We start from the raw sequence: 17,434 nt of genomic DNA, 5'->3' as shown, positions 1-17,434 counted from the left end.
ATATATCATTTCTACAGATACTTTTCCATTCATTATATTTCAATTATTAACCATTGTACCGTTCATAGAAATTGAATAAAGATATAAGTAAATTATGTACTTGGAGATTATTTTTTTTTGTTATTATAGTTATCATAATGTATTCAAATAAAACATATAAAATTTGGATTTTTAAAGAGAGTAAACACGCGATATGCGATGCCTGATACGAAGTACAATCTTATCACGGCTGAACGAAATATTCCTCTCGTTGAGTGTAGTGCATCACATTTGTCAATTGATTCTCGGTACCTTCACCTCGCATCCCACAATGCCGGTACGTAACTCATTACAATTACTTAAAAATTATATTCAATCAAAATTAATCAAACATTTTATTGTAACGAATTTTTAAATATTTTGGCATGTTAAAGGTATTTTTCATTTTATAATACAATAAAGACGAGTAATATAATAAAATTTCGTGAAAGAACAAATATTATTAACCTTAGCTTTATTTGATCAAATGTCCAATTTCCTATATTACTGTCAGTGTGTTTTTTATTTAATTTCATATAATGGAATTTAGATGAAGTTAGTTATAATAAACATTTTTTCATTGTAGAAAACACCGTTCACTTTCAGGGGACTTCTAGTTCCTGTATTAACACCCTTTAACAATGACAGGTAAAAATTTTAAGGAATATCAAGAAACTGTCGAAGTTTAATGAAAAATTTAATATTATTTATATTTTTTGCTCACTTTAGCCAGAGAACTCTGAATTTGGGAGTTATCCCACAATATGCTGATTATTTGTCTAAAAAGAAAATTACTGGCGTTCTCGGTAAGTAAAGATTCTAATATCACTTCGTTTCTTTGTTTTTTTTGTTTCTTGTTCAGTATGTTTACAAAAAATAAAGGTGATCTTTAGACCAAAATTTTTTACTATAAGTTTTCATGTCATTTATATATAACAGTAAATGGAACTACTGGAGAAGGTCCATCTATGTCAGTAGCTGAAAGAAAGTTAGTAACTGAAGCATGGGCAAACGCGGTAAAAACAACTAAGCAACATTTGATGGTCCAAATAGGGGGTGCATCTCTTCCAGATGTTCTAGAGCTCGTATGTATAAAATATTCTATAGCAATAATCACGTTCATACATATTCATTGACAAAATTTTACTATTTAAACATATATCTAATTTGACTAATTAGATTGTTAATTTAATTTTATTACATCCCGAACTTTCATCATTTTCTGAACAATTAAAATGCAAACAAAAATATATTTGTTTGAAGGCAAAACATGCGGAAAGTTTAAAAGTTGACTCCTTGTTATGTCTGCCTGAATTATATTTTAAACCAACAACAACAAATCAGTTGACCGAATATTTGAAATTAGTTAGCAAAGCAGCCCCAAACACACCGCTTCTGTATTACCATATTCCTATGTTCACGAACGTCAATGGTAAGTGAATATTTAATAACAGAATAATTTTCTAAAATTATAACAAATTTGTTGATTTAATGAAAAAAAAAAATATTTTTCAATGATAGATATATAATACAATATTATTATAATGCATTATGTATTAATAAAGCTGGATGATTTCTTTCAGTGCATATGGGAGAATTTTTAGAATCCCTTGGTGAACAAATTCCAACTTTCGTAGGAATAAAATTCACGAGCTCAAACTTGGACGAAGGTGCACGAGCGTTAAACGCTAATAACAAAAAATATGTCATTTTCCTTGGCAATGATGAGGTATTAATTATTTTTGCATAAAGTTACGAAAGAACATGTTAAAATAAAGTCAACTAATTATTTTGTTATTATAATTTTATTTTTTGCAGTTATTGCACGCCGGCTGTGCCATAGGAATGGATTCATTTATAGCAACAGGCATAAACGTATTTCCAGAGCTTACATTAGAGATTCTTGCGGAATGGAAGGCAGGAAATGTATTGAAAGCAAGAGAGAAGCAACAAGAATTTTCGAAAGCTGTAATTGCTATATCGAAATACGGTAATATATGAAAATAACATCTAAAGAATAAATTGTATCTCCATAATGTAAATTATACTCATCATTTTAATGTTAAATTATAGGTAGCTGGGTAGAAACTATGAAAACAGCAATGCCTTTATTAACAAAAGTGGATGTTGGACCTACACGAATTCTATGGAACAGTTTATCACCAGAAATGAAGAAATCAATGGTCAATGATTTGCAAAACTTAGGATATCAAATAAGAAAATAATATTCTAATTGTAATACTACCAAAAAGGATTTTTAAAAGATCATAAATTTTGTACATGATTGCTCAATTAATATGTCTTATCCAAATGTTATAAAAAATTTCAAATTTTATTAATTTTTCAATTATTATATTATTTACTGATTTTTTCAGTGATTAATATCCTTGTAAAGAATTTTAATAAATAATTTGTTTTTCGCAGAAGTTAGTTTTAATTGTCAATTAATCAGATTCACAATATTTCTTATGTATTTTATAATCAAATTAGCCTTCAACAATAACCTAACTCAAATGAAATAAGTTTTTAGAGTTTTTCCAATTTAGAGTAGAAATTGATTGTCAGTATCACTTGTGTAAAACTATTTTTCATATTTTTCTAACAAACACTCGGGTTACTAATAGTTGTAAACAATTAATCAGTTTATAATTAACAATGTAATGATTTAATCGTTGTTATTATGTAATATTATTTCAGATGATTTAAGTATATACAACTTTTATAACAAAAATATCATTTTCGAGTTAAATATTAAATAAAACTTATAAAACAATAAGATGATATACATAAATTAAATATAAGATTTTATAGTTATACTGAATAATATATTATTAATAAAAATTTTTTAATTAATTAATTCCCTTCTGTTGTTTATTGTACTTGTACTCATCTGTATAACATTGCATGCGTACAGTACTGTTGGTGATGCACCAGTCACAAATATGGCAGCCATGAGTGTAGAATGTGGCGATTTTTTACAATTTCAGGTATGTCTATTATAAATGAAAATGCTGTAAATAATACCAAGTTTAATATTCACAAGTTTTAAATATGTTAGTAAAATTAATAATTTCAAGTTATATTTTGTTTGTTCATATCATAATATATCCTTAATTTAATTAAGGTTATACCACAATTTATATAATATTTTATACATTGACAAATGCTACGATAAGAATTGTTTTGGCAAATGAATATAAGGAAGAATAAAATTTAATATTTAAGTTAAACTGATCACATTCTGAACTAATTTTTATATGTCCGATAAGGTTAGTTTACCACATGTGCGTATAGTATAATGATCTGATATTGTATTGTTTTTACTGAATATAGATACATACAACATTTAAAAGATTATAAAGAAAAATTATTAAAACTCTGAAATAATTATATTTTTAGTTTTATATTAAACTGGATAATCTTGTATAAGTTAAAATATTTTTTTGTTTTTTTTAATTATTTACAATACGAGTTTATTTCGTTTCAGGATACATTGCGGAAAATGCGACAAGTGGATGATAATATTATTCACATGTTAAATACAACAATTCCAACTGAGTCTTTTAAAGCTGAAATAGACTCTACAGCAAAATGTAAGGATTTATTTGAACAAATTGAGACAAATCATAACAAAAGAGAACAGGCTATTACAAAATGCTTAAGCTCTTCAAGAGAAAAAGTAATTCAGTTAAAGAAGGAACGGGACAACAACAATGACAATATTCAACTTCTTAAAACTTTGAAAAAAGAACAAAATACTATGCGCTTATTGCAATCTGAACTAAATATAGAGGAAATTGTAAGAAAACGGACACTTCAAATATTTTATGAAAGATGCCGTAACTTTTATAAACCATCGAGTTTAAAACTGTAATATTATAATACTACTGAATATCTAATTAATTTACATAGTTGTATTATATTTTTATGGTTATAATTTTAACTGCGCTTAAAGATGTGTAGTTTATTATAACCTAATAGAAATCATAATCAAATGTAATTAGACACAACCACAAATATAATTAGCTACAGCATTTATTACATAATATTTACATGTATTTTTTATTAGAAAAGATTGTTATCAAAACCATTTTTAACCATTTACCTGTGGACTGAGGGAATCTTCTTTTTTTATTAAAGATTTATATCTTAGTAATAGAAATAGTACAAATATTTGAATATCTGCAAATAATTTATTAAATAAGTTTAAATAATGTACATTTACTTTGAAATATATTCTATAATTTTAGATTTTTCTACAATGTACATTTCATACATGTTTGTGTATATGAAGAGTTATAATAACTAGCTTGTTCAAAATATATAATACAAAAATTTTAGATTTTTCTACAATGTACATTTCATATATGTTTGTGTATATTAAGAGTTATAATAACTAGCTTTTTCAAAATACATAATACAAAATATTATTGCTTTCAAAGGAATACTGTGAAGTTTAGAAAAGTATTTTAATGTTAGCAAAGTAATTTTTAAATTAGTATACTATTATTAATTATTATTAATTATTCCATCATGAGTTTACAGCAGCTTTAGCTGCTGCTTCAGCTTCAGCTTTCCGTTTAGCTTCAGCTTCAGCTTTTCCCTTTTCTTTTATTTCTGCATACCATTTTGCCCTGTCACCTATTACATGTCTACCACCTGCTGCTTCTGTTTTTCCTTGATAAGCAGCTATTAAAAATCCTATGACTACAATCAGAATCATGTAATTACATACACGAATTCTTGCTCTTACACTTGATTGATACATAGTGTTCCAACTAATTAATAGAAAATATAAATAGTATTTAACATTGTTTTTGTTAATTTATAGATAAAATAATATTATAAAAATATAAAATATACTCACGGAACTGCTTGAGGAACCTTATCCATGCTAGGATAAACTTTCATCCATACTAATATTCGTTTATCGAAGTTAGTTGGAACATGCAATCCTGATCCTAAATATAAAGTAACATTAGCTTTTTACAGACTAAGTAAATTATATTTTACCTAAGACATTTTGATGGCGGTTTTCATTCTTTGGTTTTTCCTCAGTAGTTGGTAGTTTATCTTTCCTCACTAAAGTAGTACTTAGTTGCCTAGTTGTTGGCAACTTGAATTTTTTTACAAATCTCATATAAAGCATTCTATAAAAATTAAAAAATTTATTATAGGAAAGTACTTTTTTATATACTTCATTCACTGACTTAAATAATTTCAATGACTTCAAATAGATTAATGTTACTTACATGTCCTAACAAATAAGTACTTAGTCAAACTATTAAGAGTATTCATCCCATATACAAAAATTTTCCCTATATGATTATTATACACTGAAATAACTTTATTTTAAATAGAAATGTTATAATTCCTGATCAACGGATTTAAGCATTTATTATTTAAAATTCTTATAGTTTGATAATATTTAAATTCTTAATAATAATTACAATCTTACAAACGTGCATAATTTACTTTAAACAATTGTGTTATATTTAACAATTTTATGTTGTTTGTCACATTCTTGATAGGTTATGTATCTACAAATAAAATGCATTTATAACAGAGTATTCAAGAAAAACTATGTTTCGTTAGGTTGTACGTATTGACCTTGACCGAACAATTTTTGAAACAACCTTTCAATTAATAAAAGTCTTTTAATTTTTTCTGTACTATACATAGCAAACTTCATATACTTATGCAGACAAATCAAACATTAGAGCACATTATGCTGTAGATAATTACTCACTTCGGACAATTATTGGTAATTACAACTCTTCGTCTTTCTTTGATCCTCTATTTCAGCAGCTACTGAATCCATGACAGCACGATCTCATTCTTATGTATAATATATATACATGTGTGTAAGTATGTTTTCCTAAATGAACGTTAGTTACCAAAATCGTATATGTATTTTTATAAGATGTAGTATCTTTTTTTTAATTCAAGTTTTAAACTTACTAAAAAGTAAACAAAAATTATTTGAAAGGTCATTTTAATTCATTTGATGATTATATAGATAAAAAATGTGTAAAAATATAAAAATAAGAATGATCATGCGTAAAAGATACTGTTCAACGATTTTACTTTTCTGCATAGTGAAAAATGTAGATATACCGTTTGAAAATAATGTTATTGAATTGTAAAATCTGATGTCTAATATTCATTTAAAAATGATTATATATTGTGTATCTTTTTTTTTACTTTAAAAAATTAGGATCGATTAATAAATTTCTATATTGTGCAATAAAGACTAAGAATATTATTTTGTAATTTATATATTTGAATTAACAATTTCAAACATTCAGAAAAATAGTTCCATTTTATAAAGTATTTCTTAGAAAATGTGTATATTTCTATGTAAGACTAATTGTTTTAAACAATCAATTTTAAAATAAAAATGAAATAGTATAAGTACAGATGTAGTATATCAGTTTCAAGTTTCAGATACAAACCGTGTGGTAGTGCTTAAGTGAAAAGACTACATAACTCTCGAGAGAGGGCAGAGCAAAACCTCTGATTTTTTATACACTCGGTAATTCAGAACGTCATACCAAGTCTGATACACTTGCAATATTTATCCTTATACCTCGTTAGTGATTATATGATTAAATAAATGCTGATTACATTATAGTTATTACTTTTTTAACAAAATGAAAGTAAAAATTTTATCAAGAAATCCAGATCATTATCTACGAGAAACAAAACGTGATATTCACAAAGGTTAGTAACGTTTAAAGGTTAATATAATGTACGTAAATTAAAATACAGGATCATGTTTAACAATATATGAATATATGTTTAGTCCCTAGGAATTATGATCCATCATTACATCCTTTTGAAGCAGCTAGAGAATATACTAGGGCATTAAATGCAGTAAAATTAGAAAGAGTATTTGCAAAGCCTTTTGTAGCAAATTTAGATGGTCATAAAGATGGAGTGTCTATCCTTTGCAAACATCCTACACAATTATCTACACTTGTCAGTGGTGCTTTTGATGGTGAATTAAAAGTATGGAATCTTATGCAAAGAACTTGTGAACGTACATTTTTGGCACATGATGATATAATACGTGGCATTGTGTATAGCACGAATGCAGATCATCTTATTACTGTTGGTAATGATAAAACTATTAAACTATGGAAAGCAGAAAAACCATCCTTTGGCAAAGAGGAGGAACCTGTAAACACAATTATTAGCAAAGTAAGATGAATGAAAAAAAATTGTAGTATTATGAATGCAAAACTTAAAATTATAAATATTTTTTAGACTATAATTACTGGAATTTCTCATCATCGAGCACAACCTATATTTGCAACATGTGGTGAAGTATGTCATCTTTGGGAAGAAACCAGAAATGAACCAATTAAAACATTTAAGTGGGGTGTTGATAGTTTATATGATATTAAATACAATCCAGTTCAGTCGAATTTGTTTGGTAAAATTATAAGAAACTCTTTTGAACACACAAAAATATTGTAACATGAAATTATAAATATTTAAATCTATTTTATAGCTGCCTGTGCAAGTGATCGTAGCATCATATTGTATGATGCTAGAGAAACAGGCCCTCTACGGAAAGTATATATGAGGTTAAAAACCAATAAATTGTGTTGGAATCCTATGGAAGCTGTAACTTTTACATGTGCCAATGAAGATTATAAGTATGTTTGTAAAAATCATATTATATTATTAGAAATATCAAAATATGTAGTAGTAATTATTCTATTTCAGTTTGTACACTTTTGATATTCGCAATCTAAAATCACCAGCAAATGTGCATATGGATCATGTAGATGCTGTAATTGATGTAGATTATGCACCAACTGGAAAAGAGTTTGTGACTGGTAGTTATGATAAATCTATTCGTATTTTTGAATCTAATAAGGGTCATTCTCGAGAAATATATCATACAAAACGTATGCAAAGAGTAACATGTATAGCATGGTCTCTGGATAATAAATATGTTCTCAGTGGCAGTGACGAAATGAATATTAGAATTTGGAAATCTAAGGCATCAGAAAAATTGGGTGTGGTATGTAGTTCAAACAATTACCTTCTATATTTCACTTTTTTGTCTCTTTTCGTACTAATTTTATTAACAACATGTCTTATTTCAGTTGAAACCTAGAGAAAAAGTAAGTCTCAATTACAGTGAAGCATTAAAAGAAAAGTTTGGTGCGCACCCTCAGGTTAAGCGAATTGCTCGGCATAGACAAGTTCCGAAACACATTTACAAGGCTAAAGCCGAGCTACATACAATTCGTGAGAAAACTAAACGAAAGTACGTATCAACTCTAAAGGATGAAAGCAATACAAAATATATTTATTATTTACTAGACTGTTTTGCCATATATTATTTTTTATTTACAGGGAGGCTAACAGACGTACTCATTCTAAACCGGGAACAGTACCGTTTGTTGCAGAGAGACAGAGACATGTTGTTCGACAAGACGTTTAATAAAGTATTAATATATATTATTGTACTGTCTGCATTGTTTTATAAATGTAATAATAAATTTATTTCATTACAAACGAAAACATTATACTTTGATTTTATTAAAATCCCTAACGACTCATTGATCAATATGTATACAGCAAATAAAAATGATGTTTTCGTTTCGTTGAATGCTGCTCAGCGAAAAAATAATTCCTATAATATAATAGACTAATATAAAAAATTATTAAAACTAGAATTTACAGAAAGTGAATGGCACAAGACATCTTTTTATATATTAAAACATAATATATTTCAAAGGGTAAGTAAAGTGAATGGGAATAACATTAGCTCGTAGACTAAATTATATTATTTTATTTATTGTTTATTGTAATAAATAATTTTATTAAAATTATACAACGCATCGCTATAATGATTCGTAAACCGTTACAAACTTCAAGCAGTGATTAATGTCTCGCTTAGCGTAGATTACAACGATTAATTAATTTTCTTCCATTTTCTTCTCGCGTATTTACCTTAGCAGACGTTAATAAATTTGGCGATACAAAGACATTTCTGTATGTACTTTGCTCTCGATATCCAAGCACAACGAATGTCAGCAAACTAGCTAAATCATGCTGAGTCTTTATTCTTTGTATTTTTCAACGGTATTTGATAAGCGATTTGTTGTTGCACCACCTCTTTACTTTTTGAAGTCCGTATTATAGCTGCTATGCGTTTTACTCGAGTCAGTTTCCGTAAATCAATGCGAAACAAGTTTACTGTTCTCTTTTTTTTTGTTCTATACATAAAACGTAGCATGACAAGAAGTGTGTTGTATTCAATTCGACATCAGATACTTAAATCCGCATAAGCTTCTTATTAAAATACTATTTTGACATTTATCAATTGTCGTCTGTCTTTCATGTGATGTTTTACGTAGGATAAATTGACGGCCTTTTGTGTAATGCGATTCAATGCGTCCGTATCATTCGGCGTAGGGATTGGCAATTATGCGAGTAAATCGTTTAATTTTCGTCTTCATACTCTCTGTACTAAACAAACCAAAAAAAAAAAAAAAATCGCAAAGTAGCGGTCGCGCGAAGTATCTTCCTTAATGTTCTATATTCTTGGGCATACAAAAAGCAGCATATGTTTCGTCGTTTCGCTAGACAATATCGGCTGATACACACACATAACCGTTATTCTTTTCTTATGTTTCCCTCTTAATATTCACTATGCGTACGCAAATTCTGTACAAGACTAGGTTAGTCGACCGATTAAATTACCACTTCAAAGTTATTTTCTCTGTCGGCTTTAAATGTTCCACGAAAAACTACGCTTCGTCCCGCCAGTGTTCCAAGGATACAGCACTTTGTAACGCTGCCGTCGAGTTCCATTTAATTAAATATAAGTAGTATGGTAGAACAATAATTATAATTTATATACATATGAACACATGTACATTAATTTCCCGGCACGCCGTATAGTCACGTGAAACGTTAATTACGGAATCCAGGGAACGGTTCTCCCCTTCATCTTTCCCAATTGATCGAAAAATTATACTTAATCGAATTGCCGACGTATAAAATCTAATTCAAAGTTACACTTCCTTGGTAATACTTTACCGGTAGAATTTCAATATTCAACGTAATTCCGCGATATGGACACTCCTAAACTAAATTCGATCGGTATCGCAACGCCAATGAATTTTCACCAGTCCGTTCGAAACGAAATCCACTCCGAAGACGTTCGCAATGACATTAAAAAATATACTCATCTCGCTTTGATCTCTCGTTCCGTTTGAAAACTACCTGTGAACATAGTCAGCGTTTCAATATTCTATTTCGCACAGCTGGCGTCCGGTCACGTTAACATGTCGATAAGGTACTCCCGAAACATTTTATCTGCGTTTTGATTTAATGATATCAGGTGTCGTGGTTCCGCTGTGTCTAGGGCTACGTTCCCCTACGTGCAAAAAGCGTGGTCCACGCGAAACCCTTCCACACGCATTTCGTAAGTATAAGGAATATGTATCACTGCAGTTCAACTTTTGATTCGCCGTTATTTCTGTTAAGAATAGCGATCCGTAAATTCCTTATTATACATTATATCGTTCTCGCAATGTCCTACTAGTACGCGAAGAACATACAACGTTCTTCGGACGCGAAGACGTTCTTTTTTCCTGTTTTGTCAATCACGAAATCAAGAAATCCCTTCGTTCCTCGACGAATACGCCTGGAACTAAAATGGCGTAAGAAAAGACGACATCACGGTATAGCGATTCTATTATGATTCGTGTTTTCACTGGTCGCACACCATTTTGTGTACGATCCCGTTTTTTAAAGCGTAATTCAGTCTCTCGTCTCGGCACGAATTCGCCTCGATCGCATAAAATACCAGAGACAAACATTCGCGGGGAATGAACACCGTCCGAATCGGTTCGATCGTCGGATTCATTCTAAACGTTCAGGTCGGCCATCATCTTACGGAAGTCGGCGAGGGTATTGTAATCGGGATCGGAATCGATGTCCGCGAAATCTTTGTTCGAGTCGCTTTTCACGAAGCTAGGGTTGTATCGGCTTAATGACAATGGGCACGGCAGTAATTCTGGCATCACCGAGTGGTGAGTAATTAGGGCAGTCAGTGTCGTGAACTCCTTTGTGAAGCCCTGCAACAAAAGATGAAAAAAAGTGCAATCAGTGCTCGCTCCCAATATTAATTATACGTCAGCTTTGTCTCGATGAAAGCACGGATTTCAGTAAATCGTCTGTCCTTATAATTGCGTTCGTAAGTAAATAATACTTCGTTGATTAACAGTTTTTTTTCAAATCGTATACGACTGTATTCGTTGGTAAAGTCATTTCATTTATATCATTAACGGTTCAGTTATTTGCATCGGAAAATGTGAATTTTAAATATATTCACAAATGAATGCTTGTCAGTTCAATGCAAATAATGAGCAAATAATTATTCTCAATTGTGATTGGTAATATTTGAATTACAGGAAAGTGTACGTATCAATATGTATTAAATTATTTTATTATTACGAGTCGTTAGACATACGAATTTCCATCATATCCTGTATCGTTCTGATTAATTATCGAAACAGTACGGAGATCGTATTAGGGGAGTATTTTAGTTTACTCGAATGTAATGCATTATTTATTCATTAAACAAGGCAACGTCAATATGATTATGTTGTCGTATGTATTTGAATCTCACGACGTATTACTGGAGCAATGCAATTCCGGGCGAAAAGAGAAGGGAGAGTTTTGATTTCCCTACGGTACATCCAGCGAAACTCATTTATACCGGTTTCAGAGATTATCAAAGTCCGCGGACCCATTTAATTTATCCTACAAGGGAAGTTCGATCATTTAAATACACGTGGCCAAACAGCAAAATGCACAAACGTAGTAACTTCATGCTTGCACGGTATCTCTCCCATTATCATGTTTCAGAACTGAAAGCTACGGGCCAAGCGCGATGGTGCACTAATTAACACTCATACAAAGCGGTTCAGTAAAAAAACCGCCTTTTGATACGATTCATTTATTCCGTTCGAGGTTTATTTAAAAAGAACAAATTATTTAACCAGAAAGCGTAATCCTTTTAAAACATTGGGCCAGATTTTAACGGTAGATAATTAAAATATTTCTAAATATTTTGGTTTTTCATATTGTACTTTATACAAAATAGATACATTATATATCTCTAATTCTACCTTTAATAGAATATATAGAAATATACAGTTATATAAATTTATAATTTAAGTATACGAATATTGTATAAATATATTCAAATAGCTCCGTGTTTCTATTGACTATGTCCAATATATTTAACTATGTCAAAGGGCAGCGATAATAATAAGAACATCAAACACTTCATTCTCTTTCACAGTACACCAAATTATTTTCAAAGATAATGAATTTCATACGCTGCAGCGAAAGTGTTCATTACAACAGCCCAGGGTAGCTGATTTACAAGCGTTTAAAGACTTTTATAAAGGCGATCAGCTCGGCGAAGACTTGAATGGAGATTTACCTTGATTTTGTAGCCTTTGTTCGTACGCATTATAAGGTAATGGGCTATTCCGCTTGGCTGGAATTCGCGCGGCACTCGAAGCGAAAGGGCATAACATCCGGGTTTACTGGTGCTCTCGCGCACCATGAACGCTCCTTCCGGTTCTTGGCTCAACACTTCCAGTGTTATTTCCCTGAAATTATAAATGACCACGATGCCGTGAAAATGCAAATCAGCGCAAATAAACACCGAAAATAACGTCAGCGATGGAAACTCGATCATAGATGGGCAATATGACGCCATAGATCGTGTAAAACCGTAAAAGTAATTGTTATATCCCTTGTGGATAAATTATAACTGTTGTTATAACTGTACTCATTCAATCTTTTGTGATATAAAATATAATTTATATTTCTTCGACGATATGGTGAATATTTGTGCAATATTTTGTACCAATAATATTGAAGCATGTACAGGGATAATGAATTGCAAATATTTTTTGTTAAGTGAAATGTCACGCGAATCATTTGCTCAACAAAATAAATGTTTATACGAAACGAGTTCTAAAAAAGAAGAAACAATTATGAACCTTGGTATGCCAGCTTGGAACCACGGAGCTTTACGCAACTCGGCTTCCTCGCTGCGGTTATTCAAGCTGTCCGTTCTTTCCGGCAGGGGTGGCGGTGTTGGCGTCGATCCGTGAGTACTTCCGTCAGCAGGTACCGAACTGCTCGAGGTACTAATCTGAGATCTTCTTTTTGATTTGAATTCTGTTTCTGTTCCTGAACTCGGCGGGGAATTGTGTCCTATCCTGTAAATTGAACAGGGATCTTTTGTAATGAGGAATTCCTTCTTGAATAGACATACTTAAAATTTAATGTTTCAAAAATAATACATGTTGTTCACCCTAGTCGAATAATACCATTCACGTATATAAACTACTTTACTTCAAATTTATCACAAGAAAAATTCAAGCACCATGCGAAATTTCTCAGAAAGCTAATTTAAACGCTTTGTGTCCTCAGTTCCCATCCCTTACCTCTAATTATAGAGGAACTAAAAAGGAGAGTTCTCGAATCCATATTTATTTAGTATTCAAAATACATTATTCATCTCACTTCAGATGTTTCAATGAATTCATGTGTTGTCTTCCCTATTTTTCAACAATATTGCAAATGAATATTTATGTACCGGATAAACTGCTTAATCCCGAGGCTTAATCTTCTTAGGGTACCTTCAGAACATAAAACCCCCTCTGCGCTCGAGTGGCCGTGATAATCGAATTACCTGTTGTTCTCGATGTTGAAATTTTTCGCAGTGATGGACGCATTGATAGTGTTGTCCAAACTCTCGGATGGGGGGATTTTGTTGTACGCTGGCCTGGTGCCCTCCGAGTCGATGATCGTCTCGTTTATGTAACCCCCAGAATGCGGCCTGTTCGAGGGGCTCGTCGGCGTGCTACTACCGCTGACGAGGGGGCAGCTGTCATCCTCGCCGTTTAAACCAAGAACGTCACGTCCACCTGTCAAACCCATCGCCAGCCGCTTTATCAGAGGTGGCTTGTCCGTTAGCCTCTTGTACGAGTTAAGTTCTGTCGGTGAGTTGCTCTCGTCGCTGCTTGGTGTACTTTGCTGAGAGATACTCTTTGGTTCGTCCTCGTTCGTTATGGGACCAAGGACATTGGTGAAGTTGTGCGTTGGTCGTAGACCAGGAATCGTGTTCGGAGTCTAGTTTCGTAAAAACAGATACAAAGACATGTAATTAACATAGTTGAACCTTCGTTGATAATTTTTTGTTTTAAAAAATCGCCACATGTTTTCTTTAGCTGTATAGGACGCATTGTAACTTAAAGCACAAAAGGGAAGAAGGTACTTCATATGATTATTACCATTGTAAAAATGTTATTCCTTGTTTTCTACTAAGTTTCTTATAATGACAAGTAATTTTTGAATAAGAACATTTTATTTGGCACGTTGTATTTCACCACCTTTCTTTACTAATAATCATTTCCCTTTCATTGTATTATAAAACATATCTCACAAGCATACGCAAATATAGTAACACAGACTGTCACTGGCCCACGCGACGCGAATGGAAAGTCACGTGGACGTGGCTTGACACATAGGTAATATGTTAACATTGTTTCTAACAGTTGATGAAGATAAGTGATTGAATTGTATATACTAATCTCGGAAATAGTATCTATACTTTTTTATTGCAGTGGCAGAAGGCTCGTTTCGTCGGCGTAAATAAAAGGAAGAGAGGAAGGAGATGATACAATACGGGGGCGACGACATTGTTACAGCGCAGGGACCGACAGAGCGCAATTATAATGGTGTGGTGGTATTGCTGCGCATGAATGGGGGGACGCAATAATTTCAATGTAAATGAGAATTTCATGTACAGTTAAGAGGGCGCTAATAAAATTTCAAAACGTGCCAGTATTGAGCTCGCGCAGCGGACGTCTCTATTTGAGCCGAGCCTGAGAACCGTGGTGCAACTATTAAGTGGCGTAAAATAACACAGCGCGGTTCTTAAAAATGCCATTCAGTAGAAATACGAGGGATTAGAATTCATGCGCGCGTATATACCTTCACGCTGGCGAGTCGCAGCGTGGGCGAGCCGGCGCTGCCGAGCTGCACGTTCATGTCCGCCGCAGACGAACCGCTTCCAGTTCTGGACGTGGGCGACGTTCGACTTTTTAGCCACGAATTCGAGGATGAATTTCTGCAACCACCTCCCACGCCGGCGATCGAACTGTCGCCAGCCAGCGATTTGTTCTGCAATAATACAGATTCAATTGTTAGATAGAAACGGAAGATAAAACGTTCGCGTGTTTCCCTGCGATAACCGTAAATAATAAGCGGACCGTGGATCTTGCGCGTTCATAACATTCCCCGGGCAAAACAGCCGCGATAAAATGATAGATTCCGGTGAAATTTAAAGGCGCCTCCGCACCGCTAACGCGATAATTGAATTCCTTACCGAAGAAATAAACATCCGTCCAAACATGCCTATTTTTTCCGAATCAACTCGTGAACATTTGCATTTATACGAGTGTACGAGCTGCCTACCTATGAATTTAAAGTCACGTGTTTTATGCGGCTGAAATTGCACGCATATTGATCAGATATAGAAACACAGCAGAAACTGTGAATAACTAATTCGCCATCGATATTCGTACATTGTCGGATTTACCTGAAGCTCCACGGAACTCGTAACGAGAGACACTTTTTCGCGTGGTCGTAAATTGTTGAGTCTATCGAAATGTTCTATACTATGTCTCTTTTCAAATATTAATCATTCTATAAAAATAGAACCTATAAATTACTATCGCGCTGAGAAGTGGTCGTTAGTAACGATAGAAATAATATTCAGTAAACAATAATAAATCTATTAACAATTATATCATTTTCTTTTAATTCAAATATGGACGATACTTCCGTAGACCAACAATTTGCCAAAAGTTTTCGTCTGCGTTAGAATTCCCGGTTGAACGAGTCACGACTGGTTACAAGGAATACAAAAAATAGGATCGTGTTGAATGTTTAACGGGTTGAAGAACAGAGTTCCTGTGCCAGCCAAAAGTTCACTAGCCGATATTGTTTCGAGAACGGCTCGCGGTACCAGTGATTCGAAGCCTGTCGAAGGAACTTGGAAACCGATGAATAGTTTATCGACAGAGTGCTACGATACCCAGGACGATCGTGCGGGGAGAACCAGCGGGCACGCCGCGACGGACTGACCGTTTACTTGGAAACGCGACGGAGTCAGGAGACTTGGGTCGAATTTATAATTAACGCAGCCCGTAAAATGGGACACCTCTACTGGAGCCGGACGAGGCACCGCGCGTACGTTGCCGCTCGTTTTTTCCGTTGTGCATTCAGAAAACAGAAACGGAAAGGCAAACGAAAGATCGATGCCACGGTCATTACATAGAATTCTTTTTCCAATTCCGAGCAACGAGATCCTGGATATAAAGTTTTCCACGTCTCTTCGAGCTTTCTGGCTGGCCGGCGAGAGAATTTCGTTTCTGATAAATGGTCCTGTTAAAATCCGGTGACAGGCAATTATTTGGGACGGTCGACCGTGAAAAATTGCTATCAAACGAAAAGCGATCGAAGCAAAGGGTAATTCTTTGAACAAACAGTGTCTCGTGTGCGTTCTCTATATATGTCGCTTGTTCGAACGAAATAAATGCAGTAGGACCGGTGTTTAATAATAGATTAGGTCTCGTGTGAGACCGCTGTTTTAACGTTCGGTTTCACCATTTATGCAATTGACCATTGTTGTTTAGTTTATTGCTCTTTAATTTCATTAGACGCCAAGTTTAACGGTGTAGGAATGAAATTTTTCAAGGATCTACAGTTTCATGCTTTATGCATGAAACTTCCAAAGTAGGAAGTTAATAAATTGGACCTAGTTGCATGTAGCGCGCACTGTAATTAACCCGATCGCCATTTTCAGATGGGAGGAATAAAATTGAGTGATCTTTCAGAGAAGATTTGCATTATTGTTGTTGAACTGTTGATGATTTTTCATGGATGTGTTAACATTTTAGTAAACAGAGGATATTTAATATTTTTTTTCAATATTGCATATACATTAAGGAACCTGTTAATAAGTGCAAATAAAACTTCAGAAAAGTCCAGTTCATAGTTTTTTCTGGGAAATGTATAAGTGACCTAGTTCCCACGGGGTAGGTATAGATGGTCCGTTAAAAAGAAACGAGAGTGTTCCCCTAGGAAAAAGGAAAAAAATACGTACCCACGAGGACCGGGTCTCCTGTTTGTCTTTGCGATAGGGTGGCGATGACTGCGGTGAGATCACATCCTGAAGGATCGGTTGGCGCTGGAGTTGCGCCACGTATGCCATACGAAAAGCATTGCCGACAAGGGTGTTCAACTCCTCGGCCTGCAAGCATAATATTGAAAATATTATTTAATAACAACA

At 33.0% G+C, this 17,434-nt stretch overlaps 5 protein-coding genes across 19 annotated transcripts in view; 3 read left to right on the top strand and 2 right to left on the bottom strand.

Moving 5' to 3' along the window:
• Positions 1-86: 86 nt before the first annotated feature.
• LOC116427827 (N-acetylneuraminate lyase) lies at positions 87-2,444 on the top strand. The gene is made up of 8 exons (XM_031978613.2): positions 87-316; positions 605-666; positions 748-824; positions 958-1,103; positions 1,282-1,450; positions 1,602-1,747; positions 1,837-2,008; positions 2,092-2,444. Exons 1-8 carry the CDS (start codon positions 194-196, stop codon positions 2,241-2,243), a joined length of 1,047 nt encoding a protein of 348 aa, XP_031834473.1. The 5' UTR covers positions 87-193; the 3' UTR covers positions 2,244-2,444.
• A 442-nt stretch (positions 2,445-2,886) lies between these two features.
• On the top strand, positions 2,887-4,064 carry Ccdc58 (Coiled-coil domain-containing 58). Its single transcript, XM_031978524.1, has 2 exons — positions 2,887-3,005; positions 3,506-4,064. The coding sequence occupies exons 1-2, from the start codon at positions 2,961-2,963 to the stop codon at positions 3,890-3,892; spliced, it is 432 nt and encodes a 143-aa protein (XP_031834384.1). The 5' UTR covers positions 2,887-2,960; the 3' UTR covers positions 3,893-4,064.
• LOC116427772 (UPF0389 protein CG9231) overlaps positions 3,571-17,434 on the bottom strand; it is an 86,097-nt gene continuing 72,233 nt past the window's right edge. The window contains exons 1-5 of one of the 4 annotated variants that reach the window (XM_031978521.2): positions 5,768-5,957; positions 5,271-5,363; positions 5,032-5,168; positions 4,886-4,979; positions 3,571-4,796 (exon numbers count right to left, since the gene is read on the bottom strand). In XM_031978521.2, coding sequence (XP_031834381.1) covers positions 4,550-4,796; positions 4,886-4,979; positions 5,032-5,167 — 477 coding nt within the window. In that variant the 5' untranslated portion in view covers position 5,168; positions 5,271-5,363; positions 5,768-5,957 and the 3' untranslated portion in view covers positions 3,571-4,549. Of the gene's footprint in view, positions 4,797-4,885; positions 4,980-5,031; positions 5,169-5,270; positions 5,364-5,767; positions 5,958-17,434 lie in introns of those variants that run through there. The other 3 variants (XM_031978523.2, XM_076370978.1, XM_031978520.2) reach the window with 3 other exon arrangements.
• LOC116427771 (DDB1- and CUL4-associated factor 13) lies at positions 6,460-8,559 on the top strand. Its single transcript, XM_031978519.2, has 7 exons — positions 6,460-6,741; positions 6,824-7,221; positions 7,288-7,456; positions 7,535-7,682; positions 7,753-8,053; positions 8,139-8,302; positions 8,392-8,559. Exons 1-7 carry the CDS (start codon positions 6,672-6,674, stop codon positions 8,477-8,479), a joined length of 1,338 nt encoding a protein of 445 aa, XP_031834379.1. The 5' UTR covers positions 6,460-6,671; the 3' UTR covers positions 8,480-8,559.
• LOC116427769 (EGFR adapter protein) overlaps positions 8,808-17,434 on the bottom strand; it is a 211,405-nt gene continuing 202,778 nt past the window's right edge. For all 12 annotated transcript variants that reach the window (XM_031978508.2, XM_031978509.2, XM_031978507.2 and 9 more), the window contains 6 exons: positions 17,249-17,395; positions 15,073-15,261; positions 13,769-14,208; positions 13,071-13,292; positions 12,503-12,674; positions 8,808-11,126 (listed from right to left, as the gene is read on the bottom strand). In XM_031978508.2, coding sequence (XP_031834368.1) covers positions 10,917-11,126; positions 12,503-12,674; positions 13,071-13,292; positions 13,769-14,208; positions 15,073-15,261; positions 17,249-17,395 — 1,380 coding nt within the window. In that variant the 3' untranslated portion in view covers positions 8,808-10,916. The remainder of the gene's footprint in view (positions 11,127-12,502; positions 12,675-13,070; positions 13,293-13,768; positions 14,209-15,072; positions 15,262-17,248; positions 17,396-17,434) is intronic.

Source organism: Nomia melanderi, chromosome 9 (genome assembly GCF_051020985.1).
Source record: "Nomia melanderi isolate GNS246 chromosome 9, iyNomMela1, whole genome shotgun sequence".
Lineage (NCBI taxonomy): Eukaryota > Metazoa > Arthropoda > Insecta > Hymenoptera > Halictidae > Nomia > Nomia melanderi.
This window is presented reverse-complemented; position numbering and strand designations above follow the sequence as displayed.